Genomic DNA, 24,014 nt, shown 5'->3' with positions numbered 1-24,014 from the left:
TTTCTCTCCCTTCTGCTCCTGCGTTTATCTGTCTGTCAATCTATCTCTCCATTTGATTGCCATCGCATCACGCAAATCTTTTATGCTTATGAATATGCACATTGCACAATAGTGAAATTTCCCCTCACGGTACCCACATTCAAAACTCCTCCAGGGTTTGTCACTGGGAACTGATTGAAGTGGCTGTCTTTTTGTCGCCAGGATATTTCCTCCCTTCAACCCACATATATAGTGGATAGATTGGAAGTCTGTGTGTGTGTATATCCGCTTGCCTGCGGTTGCAATATATGCTGTCATTTTGATTAAAATACCAAACAATTACAATATCCATAAGGAGTCGCATTCAACTTTCTGAATTGGTATTGAGATTGGACACAACTTTATTGATTTGGCGCTCTCTCTCTCTCTCTCTCTCTTTGTCTCAGTGGACAAGTGTACTAGTCTTTCCCAGGACTCTAGTCTATTAAGAATTATTTTCAGCTATTAACACGCAAAGGTCGCCAAAAATAATATTGATTACTGCCGTTGGCCAGACATTACTCCACCCCCAAATCAACAAAACAGAAATATGCCCAAAATAATAACAATAATATTCAGCACAAATATCAAATATTGCCTTTACACTGGCCAACAAATGCGTATTTCATATACATGTACATGAGTGGAATAAAAAGGCAAACAAAAATCAAAGCTATTTCGAATTCGATCTGGGGTTTTATTAGCTAAAGCTCTTATTCTTTTTAAAGTTTCCCTAAAGCAATCATTCTTTACTCTAATTTGTTGTTTAGTGTTAATTATATGTGCATATAAATATAAACGTCAGATAAGGCATAGATAAAAGACAATTATATATTAAAGTACATTAATTATAAGCACAAAACTATTTTAGCTTCAGCCATGCTATGGCATAAAATTGATTGAATTAGATTTTTATTGTAAAATATTTGGAATGGAAATGTTAAGAATTTTATTTGATAAATCAAATGTTTGCAAGCCCGAACTCAATTCAGAGACAGACAAAGATTTGACCTAAATTAATTGCATTTTTGCAAATATAGCAAAATACAATTACAATATATACATATGTATTGTAAAATATGAAATGGAATGTGAGGAAGAATTTGAATTGGAATCCGTAATCTGTAATCCGTTCTACATAAAAGATACCTGCTCGGCCCTAGACCTTGAATATTTAGAAGGTTTGAGATATCTCCTAAAAATGCAATGCAAATCGATTAGTTAATTAAGTCAAATGGAACTTCTTTGGCACGCAACTCCTCAATAAATACCATTCGCTGTTGGGCATGTATATGTTGCACAGGCAGGCATTCAGCAAATGCAACAAGCCAGCCACCAACCCACAAACGCCCGACGCATAGAACATGTACGCAAACTCATTTCCGCAATGATCAATCATGGCCACGAGCAAAACTAGTGCGGTGATTAGGCAAACAATGCCGCTGGCGAAATTAAATGCTAGCGCCTGTAAGTAAACAAACATCGCAATGTACTACACGCAAGAGGCACACGAGAGAAGAGCACCACTACGCACAATTGGATCAAGTCCCACAGTGTTGCAGCACAGTCGAAAGATGGCCAAGACCAGTGACTGGGCCGTTATGCCCGGTAAAAAGTATATGTACAGCCAAACCGATATCCCATATTCGCCGCCCAGGACACAATGCGAGGACAACAATAGGATGAGAAAGACCAAACCAATGATTTCTAAAATCTGCAAACAAGTAGCAATTCTGTAGAAAATTTCAACTCAACTGAACTGAAAAGAGATGCATTTACCGCCGTTACAATCAGCAGTAAACAATTCACAATGCGAATGGGAAAACCCATGTTGATGGTCCAACCATAAACCAAAACCCGAAAACAATGCGAAAGAGAAAAATACTGAAATTTTGTGTTGTTAATTTTACAAGTTGACACTATAAACAAATTTAGATGCCAGTTATCTTAGAGTTAAAAGCAAAGGCAGAACAGCTTTTACAAAAGAGATACAGCAACGACTTGTTGGTACTTCCTACTAAGTTGGGAAAACTTGAAGGATACATATCAAATATTTTAGATTCAAACTACAAGTGTGATTTTAAGAACTGAAAAAATTCACTAAAATAATGACTTGATGGTGATACTATTTAGATACTATTTAGATGATGGTAGCTCGCTTTTTGACAATTTAAATATACTCCTTAAGCTAACTTCTAATGGGTATGACAAAAAGGTTCAAACGATTTTATTACCTTTTTTTGTGTTAACCTTGATAGAAAGCACGCACTGATGTTTTGTGCTTATTTTTCCTTCTTCTGTTTTGGTTTCTGTTGTTTTCTGTATTTTTTTATTTTTGTTTTGCTAATTTCATTACTCTGAGAATGCGGCGATGATTTCATGCAATTTAAAGTCACATTTTTCAGTGGCAAAGCATTTAGCATACCCTCGCAATTGTAGTTCAACCCACAAAATGTGGTCTACAATGTCTCGAATCCGTACGTACATAGCCAGCCGACTACTCCCCCGACTACTGGGGCTTTTATAATAATTGCCTGTTGACACGGGATAGCTAAGAGTCTAGAGCGAGTGCTAGTAGCAATGGAAATAAAAATGCTAACGTTTTATGGGCGCTGATAAATGAAATTTCCAAAAAGAAAGTGAGTAAACGAAACAAAGCAAAAATGAAATAACAAAAGGAGTAAAACAAAAACAAACTTTCCTAACCCCTAAAAAACCCTAGCTACCTTTAAGTACATATATATGTATATATATATATAGAGCGAGGTAGAGGAAGAGATTGTGTAAGGGTATGCCGTTTTCGTACTCTCTCGCTCTTTTACTTTGTTTCTAACGCTTTCTCTTTTTTAGGTTGTAGCGAGTTTTTTTGTGTGAATTCAGTGTGTATGGGCAAGCACTTTCATTCATTAAAAAGTTGTTCGCTTTTAGTTTGATGTTTGATTTTTATTTCATCTTTTTCCATAATTTTTTTTTTTTTTTTCTTTCTTTATAAATAAAACTGCATACTAGCATGCATATGTACAATGTACATATGTATATATGGACTACATATAGAGAGGAGAAGGAGAGGCAGCACATGACAGCCTTCTTCTCGATAAAATTTATGAGCAATTTTCTAGAAGACAACTTTTGCTAAAAAGTCTTAAAAACATAAACTCCCCTGAGCAGTAGTAAATATGAAACAAGAGCAGAGCCGACAAGAGCAAACTGGAAAAAGAATAGGAAAAGAAAAAAGAAATTTGCTCTAGAGTGACGAAGAAGATGAAGAAAAAACGAACAGCGGAAATGTAGGCTATGATTTGCTTACTTGCCAACTGAAATCACTTGATACTTTGAGCAGGGCATTAGGGACAGGGAGAAGGAGGAAATGCAATAAGCAAAAACTACAGTTTGCACCATGCTCAATGACAAGGCCGCCAAGAAGGGAGCGGTGGTGGAGATGGTATTGTGGTAGGATGGGTCAGAAAGGGTCTTCCCTGCTTGCTGTGTTAAAAGAGGCAACGAACATAAATCAAATGCATGTAAAATTTTGTACTTTCCGCATACATATCCTGAATCCTGTGCAAGTGCATTGGAGGAGTGTGCGTTGTGTTTTGTGCACATCCGTTAACTTTGTCATTTTTGCTCATTTCCTTCCGGTATGGCATATATATACAAATATATACAGGGACTGGGCTGAGTGGGCGTTGGGCTGCCAACGGGCTGCGATTTGAAGTTGGGGGCCTGAGCTAGGGCTTGGGCTTGAGTAAGAATAGTGCAAACGAAATAATTCCCAGCAGTGCGCCACTGAGAGCCAACTGACAAGCCGTAAGAAAGCAAACACAACAACAGCAGCAGGAGCTGCAGCAGAAGGACAAAAGTACAAGTAAAAGTCGAAACAAAAGCAATGCGGAAAGCGGCAATAAGTTGAGGGCATAACTTTTTCTTACCCTCTTTCCACACACACACACACATTTGAATATTCACTACCCAATATATACCACTAAAACAAATGCAGCAAATGGCATTTTGCATGAAATTAGTAAGAAGCTTGAACAAAAGCCGTGGCTCCGGAATTTAATTATTTTCCAGTTGACTCGAAGCAACTGAACTGCACTACTACTACAACTACTTGGCCACAATGGTCTTATTTTTTGCACATTACATACCCCATACCAACATATATGTACATATGTATGTATATACGATATGCACATGCTTATGAGTGCATGTGTGTGTGTGCGTTTGTTTGGCCTTATAATAGTGTTGCCAATCCACCAGCTTGGGAACTTTCTTATTGGGAAAAACATGTGCCAGAATGGTAAAGTTGCTGCAATTTCTGTGACATTTGCTGCCACTTGCGTATTACTTTTGCTCTGCAGCCAAACAATTTATTTATTTAAGCGTTCAAAGTTTTTTTTCCTCCCATACAAAACACCCCACCACGATTCTGTCATGGTGACAAATACAAAACAAAGGATTTCATTTAACCTTAAACTGTTTTTGAGCATTTCTCGAAATTGCCATCATAATATTACGTATACGACCCATTTTACCATGTTACTGTCATTTCATTTTCTGGCAATAATTGGTGGTTTCTACTTTGAGAAATTGCCAAATATTAGCGAAGATTGACTCCTGAAAGTTGCTGGCTCCCAAATAGTCAAGACACAAGGCTATGAAACACCACTGCGTATACATGATATGCGTGATTTAGAATTATATCGTTTAGGTTACTGCTTAAAGTGAATAATCTTGTTTCCTGGCCTTCTTGTAAAGTCAAAGGCAAATACTTTCCGCGGTTTATAACATGACCCCATCTCTTAGGGACCCTCTAATGTGTGTACTCAAATACATACACACACACAAATGCAGTTCAAAGTCAACGACACATTGCATTAATTAGCACGCTTTGTTGAACTTTTTCAAAAACCAATTAATTCTACAAATCCACACAAACTCACACACCAACATAAATATGCCTATTACTTGACAAAAACAACGACAACAAAAAATGGGAAGAAAAAACGGCCTGGCGGTATGCCTTTGAGCTCAAAGTTCGTTACCTACACACTCACATGGAAATATTTTATATGTATCCTACAATATAAAAATTAATGACAAAAATATGACCGCTGTTAACTTTGTCGTGGAGCAAAGTAAAAAATTAAAAAACAAAAACTTGGCAAATAACATTATTTACGTTAAATTAAACTTTGTAAATTTGTTTACCTACGTAGGCATTAAGCAACTTGCATAGAAAAAATTGTGCTCACAGCTGAATTAAGCTTGCCGAAGCTATTATACCCTAACCTGAGTACACAAATAATTGATACCTGAGATCCTTGTTAGTCGATTCAATATCCTAAGGGCAAATATGGCCCTTTGCTTATCTGTTATGTGACAATTTGGACTCTTAACACTTTACCAAAATTAAATTATTTTTCATACGAGATGTCGCTAATAGAAAGTGCTTAATAATATTATCAGTCCCCAATGATAAGGGTATACCAAATAAAAAGTTGGACCATGCATTAATTTACATACATACATGTGTGTTGATATGTGTATATATTCTATATGCTGTTGGTATAAATATTAAAAAGGAAGCGGAAGTAAAAGCTCTTGTTTATGTTTACCGTAATTTGTGGCGCTCTCAAAACATAATCAAAGCCTTCAAATAAGCCACGACAAGGCGAGACAGAGAGTTAGAGAGTTGGCAAAAGCCACTATAGATAAGGTAGGACGGAGGGGGAGGGTGACTGGTGATGACGGAAAATGCAATGCTATTTTGCTCTCTCCTGCTTTCGGTCTCTCTGATTCTCTGTCTCAGTTGTATTTGTCAAAGTTGCAAACGTATGCGTGACACGTAGTAAATTAAATGTGAAACTCTATGTAGTTTTTGTAGCAAGTTTTCCTGTATGTGTATGTGTGTATGCATATGTGTGTGTGTGTGTGTGTTCACAGTGACTACAAAGAAACGTTTCATTTCGTCCTCGTCTCGAGAACCGGCTATAAATCATCAAAGTTCAACGTTTGCCCGTTTTGTAACAAATGTGTGTGAGTGTTTGTACCCAAATGTGTTTGCTTAGCAATTTCCTTTTATTTATTTAAAGTTGTCTAGCAAACATTGCGCTTGTTTTTCTCTCACTCTCCATTTTGCTCACACACACTTTATCTCTTTCCTACACTCACACTGTTGACATTAAGTTTACTGCCAAAAGTTTTCACAAGTAATCTTTTAATTAAGTGCCAGAGTTATCCAAAAAGTAAAAGAACCTACGAAAATTATGAAAAGCAACAGGAGGGATAAAGATAGAGATAGCATAAGAGAGAGGTAGAGATAGAGGAAGCCTAGAATGTTAAACGGCCACAAAACAGCAAGCACAAACAAAAACACGACACAAAAAAAGGAGAAGAAAATTAATTTGATTAATGGAAAAATGTTGTGCTCAATTAGTAAAAGCAGCACCCAAAAAGAAACACAAATGATTCTCTGAAATAAACAAACAGCATTAATGGTTGCCTGCCAAGATGAAACTGTTGCTGTGAAATGTTGCAAGTGAACAGGAAGAAGCAGAGTCAGCATGTTAAATAAATAATAAAAATAACAACTAATTGCACCACAAAACCGACCGACAAACACGAAAATTGCCAATGAAAAGGCGAAACAACACAAAAACACAAAACGGAAACAGAAACACTAAGTAAGCAGGAGCGAAGAAGAAAGTACCAAAAGGGGAAAGGAAAAAGAGAAATATTGAGAGAAAAGGTAGAGCGAAAGGAAAGCTGAAAATATTTTACAACTAATAAAAACATGTCCGCACACGGTAAATCAACCGTAAAACTGTTAAACAGAAACGGAAACGAAAAAATAAGTACATAAAAACTACCATTGAGCTTCAAATAACTTTCGACTGTGTGGCATGGCTTTTATACTCTTGCTTGCATTCATTATCCAGGGCATTTTGTTGTTTCTTTTTTAACATTGAGATGTGCATAGACTGCAATTTGAAATACAATAATTGCTTGCAAATTCTTGTCAATATCAGTTAGAAACTTATATTTATCGAAAGAAAGAAATCAATAAAAAGAACGTGCAACTTTTGGAATGTATTTGAAATGTATTGTAATTGTAATTTCTTTTATGAAAATTAAATCAATAAACAGATCAATTAGGAATGTGCATACATATATGTATGTATATTACTTTAGCTTCTCTGTGTTTGCAATTGTGTATACCCTTTTTTTTGCAAGTGTATGACAACAACCACAACTAGCCGTAGGTGAGAGAAATTCAGCAAAAAAATACTGTTAGGTGTTCTTCAACAACAGAGAGAGTGCAAAAAGAGAGAACGAGAGAGAGAGAGAGACAGAAATTAAAGAAAATTTCGCCTTGGGGGGAGTGAATGAAATGCTTGTAATTGCAGCTGACATTTAACATTAGTTTTTCCTTCCCCTTTCTCGTAGGGCTCCTCCTCCTCCGTATACACTTACTGACATTTTTGTCAGAGAGGAAATTCTTTGAATTCAAACTGCTCCAGGAGCTTAAATTGTAATGAAATGAAATTATATTGTTGCCAGTTATTTTTAGAGATTATTCAGAATTTCTACAAAATATTGTATTCATGTAATTAAAACTAGCGAGTAGATCATTCTCGGATTGGTCTATGAAATATTTCTTCTCAATTAAATATATCATATTCCACTTAAAAAGAAACATTTACCTATTGAAAAGTTGTTTAATCAATTATTATAAACTTACTTGAACGGACCCTTCTTTAACTTGTACTTCAATTCGAACAAATATATATTTAATGAGCCCAATTTAACACAAACTTCAAATGTAAACGAGGAATTTCATACTTGAAATGATTAGAAACTTCTATATAAATTATGAATTGATTGTGTTACTTTAAAAATCTATTTATTTTTAATATATAATATATTTTCAAGCTATGGACTTTAATTGAATCATTTTTCAACCGCCTCTTGAAGCATGGAGAAACCAAATTTCCAAATTTGATCAAATTGCTTTCGTATACGCCCACACTCAAACACACTCAGCTCTCCTCGGCCCCCGCACCAGGACTGTCATATTGATTGATTGATTGATGAATTGTTGTCTAAGTGCTTTTTCAAAAAATATTTGCATAGATTAAACTAATTGCTGGACAAATGAGAGGCAAGAATTTCTCAAGTGTCGCATGCAGAAATGTTGAGAGGAAAATTTCTATCAATATGGAAACTTAAGTAAAACTAAAAAGTGCATTTGAGCTGGGCAAATATTTACCTCAAGACTTTATCCTTCATACAATATTGAATATGGAATGCATACTTTAAGAATTTTCTCGTGTATCTGTGTGTGTGTGTGTTTTAGTGTAACACAATGGCATACAAAACAACAAAAGAAGCGACAATAGGAAATTTGACAGGACAGGATAGGTCAGGACATCAAAAGCCGGACGGAAGACAACATGACAATCATAATTAAGTTTTAAAATAAACGTTTTCAATTAGTCAGAACAATGAAGAAAAGGCAAATGGCATGTAGATTACTTTGCAAACCATTCCCACTCTCCACACTGAAGAACTTGAACTTTGAGAGAGGCATACCCTTTCGGACTGTAAAAACTTGGTCAAAGTTCAAAAGATAATCGGGCATGGGCCGAAATGATACCACAACAGCTGCGTCTAATTAAAACTAAAAATCTATGCAATGGTGAACCCGAGTGGAGAGGACCGAAGGGATCTAGCCACTTTGGCAAGATAAAGGACACTTTTGGCAATTTACGAGTATCTCGTATGAACATACACTCTCTCACACACACACTCACATTGCTCTTTTTTGCTTTCTTGGCCCAATTTGCTTGCCATGAATAATGGCAAGTGCCCAAAAGATGTCCCAAAAGATGTTTGCCAAGCTAGTTTAGCTATCAATTGGCTTCTTTCAAGCAAACTGCTTGTCTCTCTCTTTCTGTTTTGGTTTTGGTTAGTTAGTATGTTGCATTTTGTTGGCCTATTTTAAGGATGGCTAATTGAGTTAATTGCTTAGAGATTAGAATTGAAATTCCAAATCGAAAAAGTGTCAGTTCTTTGAATTGGATATCTCTTTAGATGTCTCTCTATTGGTTCGTTATTCAATTAGTAAATACAAATTTGTGTTTTTTGAGACACAAACATATCAGCGCATTAAATGATATTTCGCTTGTAAAATGACAAGCCAGACATTGACATGAATTTACACTTTGTCCATGTCCGTGTGTCGTCTCTTTCTCTTTTCCATTTAGTGTGTGTCTGGCAAACAGACAGATATTTCATTTACGTCCATGTCAAAATATTCATTTGCCACGTCTCCCACACAACGCTTCTTCCCCCGCATGTGTGAGTGAAAAGTATGACATGAACCCGAAATGCATTTCATTTTTGGTCAATCAATATATTAAGAGCTATTATTTCACTATACACCAATTATTTATTATATGTAAAATTAAATTACCTGTTCGGACAGTGAGATGATATTTGGGCTTGTCTTTACTTGAATTCACTCTTGATGTCAATGGCAATCTAGAAATAAAACAACCAAATATTTATTCATTTTACATGAAAAAATCAATTTTATTGCTTAGCTAATAATTTGAATAACAAGGAAAAAGAAACGCTTTGTCAGGTGTACTCACTTTTTATTGAGTTTGAAAACTAATCAACTAATTTGAAATGTAGTATCCATGTCATTAGGTTTATAATTCGATTAAAGGGTATGGAAATGCTAGAATAAATATATTCTTACACTGCATACATCAAGCAGTATAATTTGCAATTCAATTGCAGTGTCAAACCGCCGACGACCGCACCAAAAAAAGAAAAAACAAATAAAAGAAAAGGCTTACAAAAAATAATTTTAGAGTGAGGGCAAACCGCATCCGCAATCATAAAAAAATTAATTTCAATTTTATTGCATAAAAAGCGGAGAACTGCAATATAGCAGGCGAGAGGTGGAAAACTGGGATAGAAGGAGAATACTGAACATGAGTTGGAGCAACAAAGAGAGACCGCGGTTAAGTTAAAATAAAACATCACTGGAAAACGGCAAACTGCAAACAGCAAACGGCAAACAGCAATCCCGGGACCAGGATACGAAAACTCAGCGAGCCACAAATGAGTAGAACAAAACTTCTGGCTAAGGGGTCGAGATTAAAATATTCAAAACTGAATGCCAAGTGGTGGCCCGTTCGGTGGGGTCCATCTGTTGGTCGAATGTAAAGGGGTTACGGGAGGAAATTTCACATTCAAGGGGTTTATATTCTCGAGCATAACCAAAAATTTGTATGAAAATGCAAAAGCGTTTTTAGGGTTTACCTCACTTTATCCCACGCCACGACGCGCCCCCCGCACTGCTGCCCCACTACCCCTTTTATGCACCAGGTAAGCTGCAACACAACTCTGCTGAGCGATATTAATGTGAATGGTGGCAAGCAAAAAGCTAAACTGGCAGCAAAACCATGAATTGCGGTTCAAGCATTAAATTATGAATGTTTCTTTGCCTCGACCCCGACCTGGTTTGAAAAACATTTATCATCCATCCATCCAGATTCGTCTGATTAAAAGCAAGAATTCTCATTTGCTCTTGGCAGAAGGAGCATCCTCATTCATAATATCAGATTGTAAAGCACTCCATGCACTGCTGCTGCTCATTTTCTCTACATTCTCTCAGCGAAATCTAAAGTTTTTCTATGTACGCAATTTGCTTGCAAAATGTTGTAAAGCAATTCATGTTTATATTCTTTTGGCTAACGAATGTGGGTTTTGGCTTTCGTGTCAGTTGAATGGCAATGTTTTGAGAGCGCTTATTGAACGGAACGTGGATATACCTACATATTCTATATGCATATGCATAACTGGGAAGAGAAGAAGGAGGCATTATAATTACCGCAACTTGTGAACAACACGCAAACTTATTAATTTTAAGCTTACTAACTCTCAACAATTGAGTGTTTAGTATCTACTGAGCACAAAGCAGCAGCAAAAATGATAGCAATTAGCGAGCCCAACTAGCTGGGAGCTCAAATGAACATGAAATAAGCATGAATTCAAACATACGTAGTCAAGGCAACGACACAAGATTAAAAATTGATTGGTGAATTAAATATAATTATTATTTTATCCATAAATTATATGAAACAGTAAATTCCATTATTTTATCTTCAGGTTTAGTTAAAACTAACTTATTTCCAAATCTCTGTATGTGTTATCTAAGAGGACGGCACGCAAGAAAGTATGCTAAGTTTTATTTACAATAAATTAGCTTAGATTGTTTAAAGATATGTACTTAAAGTGCTTACAATATACATACAAACACCAATTTTCACTCTAACTCTTGTTGAATTCTTAAAGAACTCTTCTAATACACCAAAACTCAGTTTAATTCAAAAGTAAGGTAAAACCAGAGGGCCGGGGCTAACTTTGAGCGCGTCAAAGTTTGTATACCCTTGCAACTTTTTTGGTAACTCTTTCCTTACCTATTAGCCATCAATGTGGAAGAACGTTTTATCTAAAAAGGCTTATGTTTGCGAAAGAATGGCCTACAATCATAGGAAATAACGAAGATATTGGCCAAAGTCACTGTTTTCCACCGATCGTTCCTATGGGAGCTATATGATATAGTCACCCGATCTTTATCAAATTCGTCACAGTCATTAACAGATATATTAAATTAAGAAATGTCTAATTTGAAAACAATCACGTTAAAAGTAACGAAGTTATTTACAAAAGTCACTGTTTTCGCCCGATCGTTCCTATGGGAGCTATATGATATAGTCACCCGATCTTTATCAAATTCGGCACAGTCATTAACAGATATACTAAACTAACAAATGCTTAATTTGAAAGCAATCGCGGTAAAAGTAACGAAGTTATTTACAAAAGTCGCTGTTTTCGACCGATCGTTCCTATGGGAGCTATATGATATAGTCATCCGATCTTGATCAAATTTGGCACAGTCGTTTATAAGCGTAATAAACTCTCTAATATTAAGTTTCACGATAATAACATAGAAAATAACGAAGTTATTGAGAAAAGTCACTGTTCGTGACTTTGGAGTTTGTATGGGAGCTATATGATATAGTGGTCCGATCCGGCTGAATCCGAGATATACAACGCCTGCAGTATATACAAGCCTAGGTGCAAAATTTCAGCTCTGTAGCTCTTACGGTCTAGGAGGAGTTTGCGTTGATCCAGACGGACGGACGGACGGACGGACATGGCTATTTGAACTCGTCTCGTCGTGCTGATCAAGAATATATATACTTTGTATGGTCGGAGATGGTTCGTTCTATGCGTTGCACACTTCTGACCAAAATTAATATACCCTTTTTGCAAGGGTATAAAGATATCCGAAAAAAAAATTCCAAAAGTTGTAAAATTTACTTAAAAATGAAAATGAAATGCATTAAATTAATAGAATGTGTAAGGTATATAAGAGATATTAACTTTCAACATTTTGATTGATTTATTGACTTTTCATTCCACCATGCCAGTTTATTACCCATGACACATTAAAGCCAACTCATTATGTACGATGGGTATAAAGATACATATACACACGAACACGCCTCTGCCCACTTCGCTCTCCTCGCCACGAGTTGTTTAAAAAGCAGAAAAAATGCTTCATTTCATTTTCGCTGTTGTTTTTTATACATACATATGTACAAATATATGTATGTGTACATGTACATATTTTTCTTTTCGTTGCTTTAACCGAAAATATATGCATATATTTGTATATATTTTTGGCATTTAATTAAGCCACTAGACAGAATATAATTTGTGCAATTTATGCGCTACGCTAATTTGCATAATGCAGCCGCCATACAAATCACAAATCAAATGTTTATTATTAATGCATATACGATATACATAGACAACGACATACAAATAAATATGTATCCACAGTGTACATATCATTTTCCATTTTCTATAACAACTAAAATACAATGTTCTATTGCCCCGGCTCGACATTCATGCTTATGAATTATGGCAAAACAACTCAATCAAAATGCAAACTGACAGGAAACAGGCTAAAAAATATAGAGGAAGAAGTCTGAATGAACGAATGTTGAATAGTGAATGGTGGCGTGGGAGGAGGTGGAGCTTAGTGGCGGTTATGGGCTGATTTAGTGGATAGGAGTGAGCTAAACAAATGAATTAGCCATATCTATGCTATGAGTGGGTGAGTGACGGCGTGATAACGCGTTATTACACTATAAAATCATTAATATGGCGGCTCAAATGGCGGAAATATGTAAATGCATGCCAGCCTGCTGCCAGCCAGTGAAAGATGCCAAATAGAACTGTTTGTCACGCGAGAATCGCGACATTAGCCATGCCCCCATCCTCGACAGCCACCCCACCACTTTTTCAGCTCTGACAATGACTTCTACGGCTACCCCATCACATTTCGAGTAATAGCCGTTACCAAAAACACACACGCACACAGACACACATTCACATACACAAACAGTAAGCGCTTAGCTTGACTGTCAAGGCAACGGAATCTTTTAGTTTGTCAAAGGCCTGCGCTGTGGCCTTACAGAGACAACTCTGTGAATTTGATATGCGCAATTTGTTGGCAAACGATGTAGGAGGATGTCATACACATAACACATACTTTTGTGTTTTTTTCACAGGACCAGACTATGCGGGTAGACTGGAATTCACAAATCTTGATGAAAACTGCTTAACAAATTAGCATCCAAAATTTCGCTAGATTTAAAGAAGAAAACACTTTATATTTATATAATATATTTCGAATCAAACAGAAGAGCTCTTTCTCTGTTGAACCCCTTGACAGCTGAATACGTCCCTTTATGGCTACATACATAAATAACTACCTGTTGCCACTTGTGAGCTTCTTTTGCCTTTGCTTGTTACGCACTTTTATGACGCTTTGCGTGTCTTTCGGTCTGTTTGAAGAGTTGGAAACGGAGAGAGGGTAGATGTTACGTTAACGGAACGTTAAAGGAACAACAAGGACAGGGACAGAGACGACACATCATAAAAGGTAATAATGCCAGATGAGTCGGTTATAAAACATTCTCAAGACTTATATAACATAATCAACATTGATGTTCATATTTCAGGCTAGAAAATTTGCTAACCGAAATGCGGTTGGAAAATCCAAGATACGAAGCAGGAAGCAAAATGGCAAGCAGAGAAGTTTTTACTCAAATTTCTTTCATATCCTTGATTCAGTTTTGCCTATGGCTTCAAAATGAAACTTATACTGAAATCTCGGCATAAGAATAAAACAAAAGAACTTTTTAAGTTTTGTAAGTAAACTTTCTTTTTTTTTTTTTTTTGTTTTGTTTGCTATTTCTTATTCAACCGATTGCATTTAGGCAACAAGGACAACAACAGCAACAGCAACAATAACAACAACTGCAATTGAATTTTATAACAAACAATTTTACGCTTTAAGCACAGTAGAGAGGAGGAGACCCTCCTCCTTGTCCGTCTCATTCGCCCCTTTACTGCTACTACTACAGTTCGGTATAGCTGTGAAGAGTTTTGGGCCACATCATTGACTTTGCCGTTGGCCATGCAATTTTCTACTTTTTCTATTTATCGTTATTTACCATTAGCTGCTGGCTTTCGCCTTGGACTCTGTAACGACTGCAGTTAACAACCTATCGCCCGCCCTGTCTTCCAACCTCTATCCAATAAGCATTTGAACCCAGGAGCCAAACTCAACTATAGTCAGCTGAACTGAACTGAGTTGAGTTGAGCTGAGTTGCTTTCTGGTTTGATTTTTTTTTTGTGCTGCCTTAAGTGCAATCGTTGTGAGAGAGTTAAAAAAGAATATAAAATATATATAACTCTTACATACATACATATATTTAGGTACCAAGAAAAGTTTTGAAAAAAAAAAAAAAAAAAAAAAAAAAAATCAATTTACCTACACAAACAATTACTATTCAGTGGTTATATCAGGGAAAAGTAAATTGAAATTGAAAAGTAAAACTTCATAAAGGCAAACTAATTAAGCAAAACATGTAATCAAACGGAAAGTCTTATTAATTAATACTCTAAAGCTTTGCTTTATGTTTTGAACAGTTTCACTATTTAAAATTAGATTTTTAAAAATATGTTAGTAATATAATAATTTTTAAACATTAAACAAAACTTTATCATTAACTATGGATACAAAATCTCTGATTACAATTATTAATTATAAATAAATTATAAAATTTTTAAAAACTGTGCTAATGAGAAAAAATTTCCCACTCCCTTTCACTCGCTGCGGCTTTTGATTAAAATTCGTTAATATTTATGCGCAAAGGAAACGCGAATCATTAGCCAATTCGTTGTGTAAATACTCTTAAAGAAAGCGTCATTAAATTGAATTTTCATTGCCCTATGCCAAAAAGCTTTCGAAAGTAAAAAAAAAGACCTCGAGACAAAGTTTCCACCAAGCTCATCCCCATGGTATAATTATTCTATCTGTCGCATATGCATAAGATGAGACACACATCCACACACACACACACATACACACAAATACAAAGAATATATTCATAAGCGAGACTCTAACTCCGCCTCCGACTCTGACTTGGGGCTGCTTTACTCTTGCTTCATTAGCAACTTTGTGCGTATTCATTAGCCACTGTCAGACGCCACGCCTCATCCCATCCCCCTTGGCATTCCACCACGAAAACCAGCTGCGACTGGTAGATAAAAGATTTATGTGAGCACTGATAACCCGACAGCAACAATGCCCATATGCATAGACAGGAAAGATAAATAAAAGGAAAATTCAACTGTAGAAAAAACCAAGTCAAGTCTCGAGTAAACCCAAAACTCGAAGAAGCAACGAAAGGCAACTGCTTGATGGGCCATTCAATACAAAAAACGACTCAACATCAGTCGACAGCTGCGACCCAGTGCACATTGGGTAAAATTCCCAAAATTTTGGCATAAATTAAAAATTTTTTTTTTTGAAAAATCTGATTTTTTTTATTTGTTTCTAATTAAAAACATTCCAATAAGTGTAAAAATTATTTTTAAAAATTTTTAGGGAGTTCCCTTAATGTTTTACGCTTATTCAAAGTCAGCTGTTTGAGGGTTGCATTGGTTATCGAAAAAAACGCGGGAAAGCTTCTTTGACTTTCAAAGTAAACAAAACAAAAGTATTTGCATTTGTGAAAAAGTTTTATCATGGAAAAAATCAACGAAGGTATGTAAAATGAGATGTTTGTGTAGATTTTGTAGTTTTTGTTATTTATTGTCCAATTGTCCAATGTGTTGCTATGTGTATTTATAGATCAAAACTAAAACTTGTTTGTGTGTTTCGTCAGACCTAACTTTTGAAGCGAGAAAAGGTTAGAAAATGTATAAATAACAGGTTGTACACTAATCTTCGACTAATCCAATACTGAAAAGACAATACTTCTCATATTTGCCCCTTTTCGAAATAATCGACATGTTGCAGTTACACACGAGTTCTGCCATTCCATTTTGTTGGAAGTGTGGAACAGCAACAGTCGCGAAGAAAACGCTGTTCAAAACTATATTGTGCAGCAAATAGGTCAGGAAAATCTATCGGTGGATCAACAAAATGTAATTAAGCTTAAAGTAAAACAATTCGTCAAATTCATCAAATATAATTTGCCAAAATGCAATCGGATGGTGGAACGCTTTAAAACAAAGCACACACGTTGGCTGGAGTCAAGTATCAAAGTTACTTCGAGTGATAGAAAACTTGAAAGAGCAGGTCGAAAGCATTTAAACTATAACGATGCAGGTCCTCGTTTAAAACGGAAATTAGCATCTGAACTTGCTTCACAGAACGACAACTCGACTCCTCTTTTAATACATGCCGCATTGCTTTCGTCAAAAAAATTAAAAGAGACAGATACATCCTTTGTTCTGAAAAAAGCCATAAGCAACAAGAATTTAAGTGAGATTAAAAAAAAACTGGAGAAACGTGACCCATTGCCACTAAGTGTTGATAAAGCATTAGCTTTTCTGATTGAAAACGGATTGACTAAACAGCAATACCTGAGCATCAAGGCCCTTAACAAACAGCAAGGATGTGACATTTATCCACCTTACGCAAAAGTGAGAGAAAGTAAGCTGAAATGTAGACCCGAAGAAATCATGTACTCAGAAACTAAAGTGGAAGTCCCGTTTCAAAATTTATTAAACCACACAGTGGATCGTATTCTGGAGATGCAGCAAGACGTTCTTGAAATATCCAATTCTTCACGTTGTACATTGATGTTAAGCTACGGCTTCGATGGTTCTACTGGACAAGGCATTTACAAACAGAAATTTCAGGAAAATGACCTTATCGGATTAGACCATTCACTATTTGTTACAACGATGATCCCATTACAATTGGTTGATGAGTTCAATGAAGTCATTTGGCGTAATTCTACTCCACAATCTGTAAGATTTTGTCGGCCATTAAAACTTCAGTTTATTAAGGAAACAACCGAACTCATACTACAAGAAAAATCTAATTTGGATGAACAGATAAAAAATCTTCAAAGTCATTTGTATATTTTCAAAGAAAAAAGGATCCTCGTTGATTATAAGCCCCACATGACGTTAATTGACGGAAAAGTTTTAAACGTGTTAACTGGTACGAATTCATGCCAAGTATGCCCATTATGTGGAGCAAAGCCAAGTCAAGTGCTAAAGACCTTTGACTTCAAATCAGGAATATTTGCTGTTAATTCCAAAAGTCTGCAATATGGAATTAGCCCTCTACATGCATGGATTAGATTTCTGGAGTTTGTATTGAAAATATCATACCGATTAGAAATAAAAAAATGGCGTGTTAAGGGATCTGAAAAGGAAGAAATAAGTCAACGAAAACAGTACATCCAAAAAAGGCTTTGGAATGAAATGGGTCTTAATGTGGACAGTCCCAAACAAAATGGAAGTGGGAATACAAATGATGGCAATACAGCACGAAGAGCTTTTGAAAATGTTAATACTTTCTCAAGCATTTTAAGTTTTGATAAGGAAATTCTTAAAAACTTTTATATAATATTAATTGCTATCTCTTGCGAGTATAAAGTGAACTCCAGAAAGTTTAAGGATCTATGTGAGAAGACATTTAACATGTATTTAGGCAAATATTTTTGGTATCCAATGCCTCCAACTATACACAAAATTTTGGTGCATGGTCATCAAATAATGGACACCTGTATACTTCCGGTTGGAGTTTTGGGAGAAAACGCTTCTGAAGCTCGAAATAAAATTTATAAAAACGATCGAAAATCACATGCTAGAAAGTGCAGCCGGTTGGAAAATATAAGTGATGTATTCAACAGAGCACTTGACTCATCTGACCCACTTATTTCAAGCCTTAATTTAAAAGCACGAGCTAAAGCAAATAGGAAGAAGAAAATACCCACAGAAGTTCTTGAACTTTTAGAGGAACATTCTTACGAATCTTCTAAGACACTTGGAAAGAATGCTGTTTCAACAGAAAGCCAAGAAGAGGAATATGATTCCCAGGATGATGAAGACATTGAAGTTAATTGTATTGAGTTGGAAGAAGAAGAATCAGAAGAAGAAGATAATGAATAAGTTGAAGCATTTGCCCAGGTAAGAAAAGCAAATTGAAAAAATATTTCATTGACCTCTGCTAATCTATTTTGTTTTTTCTAGCAATCTAAATGAATCAAAACTAGCCTTAAACATCTAAGTACATAAATATATTTAATGTTTAATAAAATATATATATAATATATATATAGGTTATAATATAATTAACATAGCATATACACAACGAATATGTAAGCAACAATATTAATTTTAATATTAAAATAAATTTTTAAAAAAGGGCGGAGGTGTGGGCGTGGCCAATTTCAAAATCCGAAATTACTAAAAACTCATACTAATATACATAATAAATTTCAGGCTTCTATCTCTTCAGGGACAATTAATGCCGAAAATTCGGCATTTTTACCCATAGTGCAGTGTAGACCCATATACTCGTAGGGGCCCCACCCGCCCGTTTACTCACTCACTCTTTTTTTTACACAGAGGCACTTACAACTTGTTACAGGAAATGTTTGGCAAAATGTTTGGCAACTCAATGGTGGCGCCTCTTTCACATGTTCATAAATTAAAATGCCGCAAATCAAATTCACATAAGGCTTCAAAACACTCAAGAGCCAAAGCAAAAAGAGGCAACCATCCAACTAACCAACCGACCGACAGACAGACAGACAGACATAGGGACGGATGGACGGACAGGAGCCGGATAAAAGGGCGCTTCTTGAACATTGTCTAACTGTTGGCCAGCCAAAACCGAACCGAAAAACTCAACCCAAAAACGGGCGCTCCACTGCATGTTAAATTATGTTCACACTTTTCTTCCTTTATATACCTACAGACATACATTTAAAGTGTGTGTGTGTGTGTGTGTGCTGGCAATTGGGTGTTGGGCTAGAGCAGGGGTGTGGCTGTTGTGGAGGACGTTTGCATATGCGGTTTTTATGCTGGGCAACCACTTAATCTCTTCTCGGTTTATGCCACTAACAGCAACAACAAGAACGGCCCAACACCAGCCGGAACAGAATATAATGCCACCTCTGGCTGTCTTTCTTCGTTTTTCAAGTAAAATTTATTATATTTTAATCACTCCCCCGGGGCCAGTTGTAGCCGTTAAACCGTAGATCTGGGAGAATGCCTTGAATATTCAACTGAATGTATGTATATGTATATATTTTTCGAAAATATTGCCGCGCACTTTAAATTGCTTTAAGCGTTCCCACAGAGTCATATTTCTTTATGTATGGCCGCTGCTGCCACCAATGCACGTTCCAAAAATATTTGTACTGCCTGTTTATGGGGCCCACATTGCGTATACGCATTGCCCATTTTTGGCTTATTTTCTTTTCATTTTTAGTTGGCTGGCTGGCTGGTTGGATGGTTGGCGCGGGGTCAGTTAATCATTTTGATTGTCGTAAATGGCAAAGGCAGACCAAATGCCGGGGCCTTGTGCGGTTTGCAACTCAAACTGTTTCAGCTCATTAGTTATTTATTTATTTACGGCGGGGGAGGGGTTAGAGGGTAAGGGCATTACTTAAGTTATTATTATATAATTAAGTCAAAGTGTGCGGCAGTCATTTAATATACATCGCAGCGTTATGGAAAAACAAACGAACCAACGAACCAACCAAGCAACGGATGCCATGACCCAAGCATGCGTTGGACATGGGGGCAAGTGGGGCACGTCCCCAAATGTCAAGTGCTTGAGCAACGATTGACTTGGACATCTATTAGACATAATCATGACCCACACTAGACAAGCGAGACCAGGCCAAAGAAAAAGTCACAAGGAGAAGACCCCAACGAGACAGAGAGAAAGGAAGAGATATGAATAAAGGCATGCCTGCAGTCGAGATTTGCCATCTTGCATGCCTAAGCAAGCAGACACGGAACTTCCGCTTGAAGCACACACAAAACCCACTGAGATATATTGATTTTGCCTTTTGGCCAAACGAAGCGAGAAAAAATCCATGGAAGAGGACGGAGAAGAACAAGAAGCAGCAGATGATGGCAACAACAAAAGCTTCAAATCAAAGCCACATGCAAAACCGTCAAGCAACCGGAGGCTAAAAGTCGCATACATTCCGGTTTTTCTTCCTTTTTTTTGTCAGTATTAACGAGCCAAAAAGAAAAAAGTCTGCGCCTGAGACAGAGTGCACTTGGTAAACGCGTTTCGTTTTCCCTCCTCTGCCTTCCGCTCTCTCTCTATCTCTGCTTGTTTAAGGTGTAAGGAATCTTGGCCCATTGAACTGTGCTTTAAATTGTTGGCCAAATATTTAAGGCTAACTTGCAGGCGGGCGAAACCCTCCCTTGCCCATTGGCACCCGGCTCAAAACTTTGCAAACCGCGCAACAATGTTGCACGGAGCCTGGCATTTTGCGGCAGCTGAAACAAAAAAACAGAAAATGAAAGAAAGCCTTACACAATTCTATTGATTGACAGTTTGGCAAAACGCACAAAACAATGGCCAACTTTTCTTGTGTGTGTGTGTGTGTGTGAGTGTACAGTACGCTGCAGGCGTTACCGTTGCGGATGTGCGCTTAAAAACGTTGCATTCAAACGAAAACGGGAAAAAACCCATCCAACAACATTTGAAATAGTCAAAAAAAGAACCAAGAGGAAAGCAAAAAGAAAAAATGCTTTTGCCTCCACGTTGATTTGTAATGCAGAAAGGTGCAAGCAATGCCCGCAGCGTTGATGGCTACAGTCGAGCCAGTTATACATGGAAAGGAGGAGAAGGGTCAGGTTGTAGAAAGGCGAATGGCCAACAATGCCCACAAAACGTTCTTCTGCATGATTGTTGCAGGTGGCAAACTAATTGACTAAATTTTTGAATATTTCGTGATTTTCATACACTAAGAAATAGCGAATTCCATGCAAAATTCGAATTACTTTGTTGCTAAAGTTAAATAATATTACTTTGTAACAATAGATTCTGATTAAAATCAATCATAATCTCTCCGTCTCGTATAACTTTATTTGGATAGTCTTCAAATTATGTTTAGTGATGAACTCTTTAAACATAATCCAATTAAAGGCAACTAGACTGATGGGTCAATTGGGTACTCCATCATAATTATTTAGTCGTTTGATTGACTGTGGGGAAGATTAAAGACATAAATACTTGACAATAAATTACTACCTGCTTCATTCACCTCGTCATGTCAACATGAGAAGCAATTAATCGCAATTAATCACGCCCCTCATTCATAGCCGCCTCTCCAAAAGCAACAATTTGATAACTGTCAGGGTCAGAGAACAAAGAATGACAAGAAAAAAGAGATAAAACCGTAGAAAAAAAATGTCATTTCTATTATGGAAATGTATTTTAATTGCTTAACAAGTTGTGGCAAATGGTGAACAAACATAAGCCCCGGTTTGTTTCAACCAACCATCCACACCCCCATCTAACCTTTAGCCTCTTCTTCTGTTCCCATTATCCTGAAAGCTGAGTAAATTATCTCCGCCGGGCCAGTTGTGGCTTGAGCTCTACAATAATAACTTATGTCAGCCAAGCGCAAATTGCTTTATTAAATAAAGTCCAGCCAAAATAACCAAATAAAATGGTTGCCACCAAAAATGGACTCACACAGACGCATACACACAATGAGATAAAGAGGGATTGAGGGAGCTAGTCCCCCAAATGGTGAAGAAAGAATCACAGTAAATTGTACAATGTGCACAATGTCAGAGTCTAATCATTGTGCACACACTCCAGCTGAAGATGATGGGACCTACTCTACAGATGGGGACAAGTTGAGCTGCTGGGCAGGGAGAGCAGTCAACAAAGTGAGCGCACAAACACAAAGGACATAAGAACATTTGTGCTGTGGCCCCAAAAACATAAGCACAAGGACTAAAAGTATTTTTAGCTAATATCAATTTTTCATAGTTCAAAGATTTTTACAGAAACCAGAAACTTACACACACACACACAAACACAGAATAACAGGCAAACAAAAGATGCCATGGCCATTTTTGAGGCCAGCCAGGCAATATGGAATTTTTTCGTTGGGTTTTCTGATTATAAACGATTGGCCCTGCAATGTTGTCCCCGGGTCATACATAGATACACATACACACATATCTATGACAGTGTGGGGACAAAGGAACACGAATATATACTGGCATTTAAAAAGAACTACGAACCTTTTACCCCGTTTTTTTCTTATTCTCCTCTTTATTTATATTTTTTTCTTTGGCATGCCTGTCGTCGGTTTGCTAGTTTCATTTGTATTTATTTATACGTATTACGTATACGTAACGAGAGCCAAGCCACTGTCCTACCACCACCGACTACCAACTCTGGCAGACTGCAAGTGATAATTTATGGCCAATGGAGCGGCAGCAGCAGCAACAACAGAATAGACTACGACAACATGCCACAAAAAAATATTGGCCAAATCGAGAGCTTAAACTAAAATATATGAAATTGAAAATGAAATTTCATTTCGTTTTGTTGTACATTCTTACCCAACATTCAATTATCTGCATTGAATTTGCGAAAAAGGTTTAGATTATTTAAATGTATGTGGAATAAATGGGATTCAAAATTATGAATATCTGTAGCAGTTTCATTTATTTCGATGCCACTGTAATCAGTCAGTTAGCTAGTCAGGTGCTTCAATTGTTGCCACCCATTTCTCAGGCAATTGCCATTTCTTATGTTTTCTCGTACTCGTTGCATTGGTTCGATGTGTGGCAATTTCAATGTGTGCCCATCGTAAATTTTACGCAAACGTTATCGACACAGCCGCCAATGCCACTGCCATCGGCTCCAGGAGCAGCAGAGATGGGTTCGATATGGATGTGGATATGGATGTCGTTGGCATTGCCATGCATATATGTACATATACGTATAGCATGTTAGTTTCTTGCTCTCTTTCTCTCCCTCTCTTTGTCGTCTCCTTTCGTAAGAAACTTGCACTTGCAATGCATTGTTTATGGTCTCTGGCCTCCGTTGAAGTCGTGTAAATTTCTCCATTTCTCTGTCTAATGGTAAATTTATTTGGTACGTAAACATTTTTTGCCCTAGTCAAGTCGGAGCTTTTTGGAGTATTTGAAAAATCTCCTACTTTGCTTTTGTTTATTGTGTTTTGAGTGTAAAGACGGAGTATCTGTGGAGCTTTGGAAATTGAATTCCATTCAATCGAACTTGCTAATAATGCAGACTTCTCTCCAGTAAAAGCCAAAAGGTTTGACTGACTGACTAATTGTCTTGTCTACTATCTCACACTGTTAAGTAATATCAATCTGTTTATCCTCCTGCTCTTTGACTCTCTCTCTCTTTCTTTTTTTCTCTCTCTCTCTATGTTTAATTGCACAAATCATTTAGTATGGCCAGGAATGAGTTACTGGGTGGGTGGGTGAAATAGCAGACTGTGAAAACAATATCAGGCGAACAACAAAATTAATTTTTCTCAGCCGCAAAATTGAAACCAAACTGCGTT

General features: G+C 36.8%; 2 protein-coding genes across 4 annotated transcripts in view; both read right to left on the bottom strand.

The window, feature by feature from the left end:
• Window positions 1–24,014, bottom strand: part of LOC137585803 (lachesin) — a 149,402-nt gene that overhangs the window by 113,061 nt on the left and 12,327 nt on the right. For all 3 annotated transcript variants that reach the window (XM_068301757.1, XM_068301755.1, XM_068301756.1), the window contains one exon: window positions 9,497–9,564. The gene's annotated coding sequence lies outside the window, so the exon portion shown is untranslated. The remainder of the gene's footprint in view (window positions 1–9,496; window positions 9,565–24,014) is intronic.
• On the bottom strand, window positions 953–1,965 carry LOC137585454 (uncharacterized). The gene is made up of 4 exons (XM_068301230.1): window positions 1,798–1,965; window positions 1,553–1,732; window positions 1,290–1,483; window positions 953–1,213 (listed from the first exon to the last, which is right to left on the bottom strand). Exons 1-4 carry the CDS (start codon window positions 1,846–1,848, stop codon window positions 1,153–1,155), a joined length of 486 nt encoding a protein of 161 aa, XP_068157331.1. The 5' UTR covers window positions 1,849–1,965; the 3' UTR covers window positions 953–1,152.

This window comes from Drosophila tropicalis, unplaced genomic scaffold (genome assembly GCF_018151085.1).
Source record: "Drosophila tropicalis isolate 14030-0801.00 unplaced genomic scaffold, ASM1815108v1 contig_878, whole genome shotgun sequence".
Taxonomy (NCBI): domain Eukaryota; kingdom Metazoa; phylum Arthropoda; class Insecta; order Diptera; family Drosophilidae; genus Drosophila; species Drosophila tropicalis.
The sequence above is the reverse complement of the archived record's forward strand: the minus strand, read 5'-3'. Positions and strand labels throughout refer to the sequence as shown.

Bases quoted from the DNA above. Each gene is read 5' to 3' on its own strand.
- LOC137585454 (XM_068301230.1), bottom strand. From the start codon at position 1,848: ATGGGTTTTCCCATTCGCATTGTGAATTGTTTACTGCTGATTGTAACG. The intron at 1,733-1,797 runs GTAAATGCATCT...ACTTGTTTGCAG, and splicing joins TACTGCTGATTGTAACGGCG to ATTTTAGAAATCATTGGTTT. The intron at 1,484-1,552 runs GTGCGTAGTGGT...GTTTACTTACAG, and splicing joins CTGTGGGACTTGATCCAATT to GCGCTAGCATTTAATTTCGC.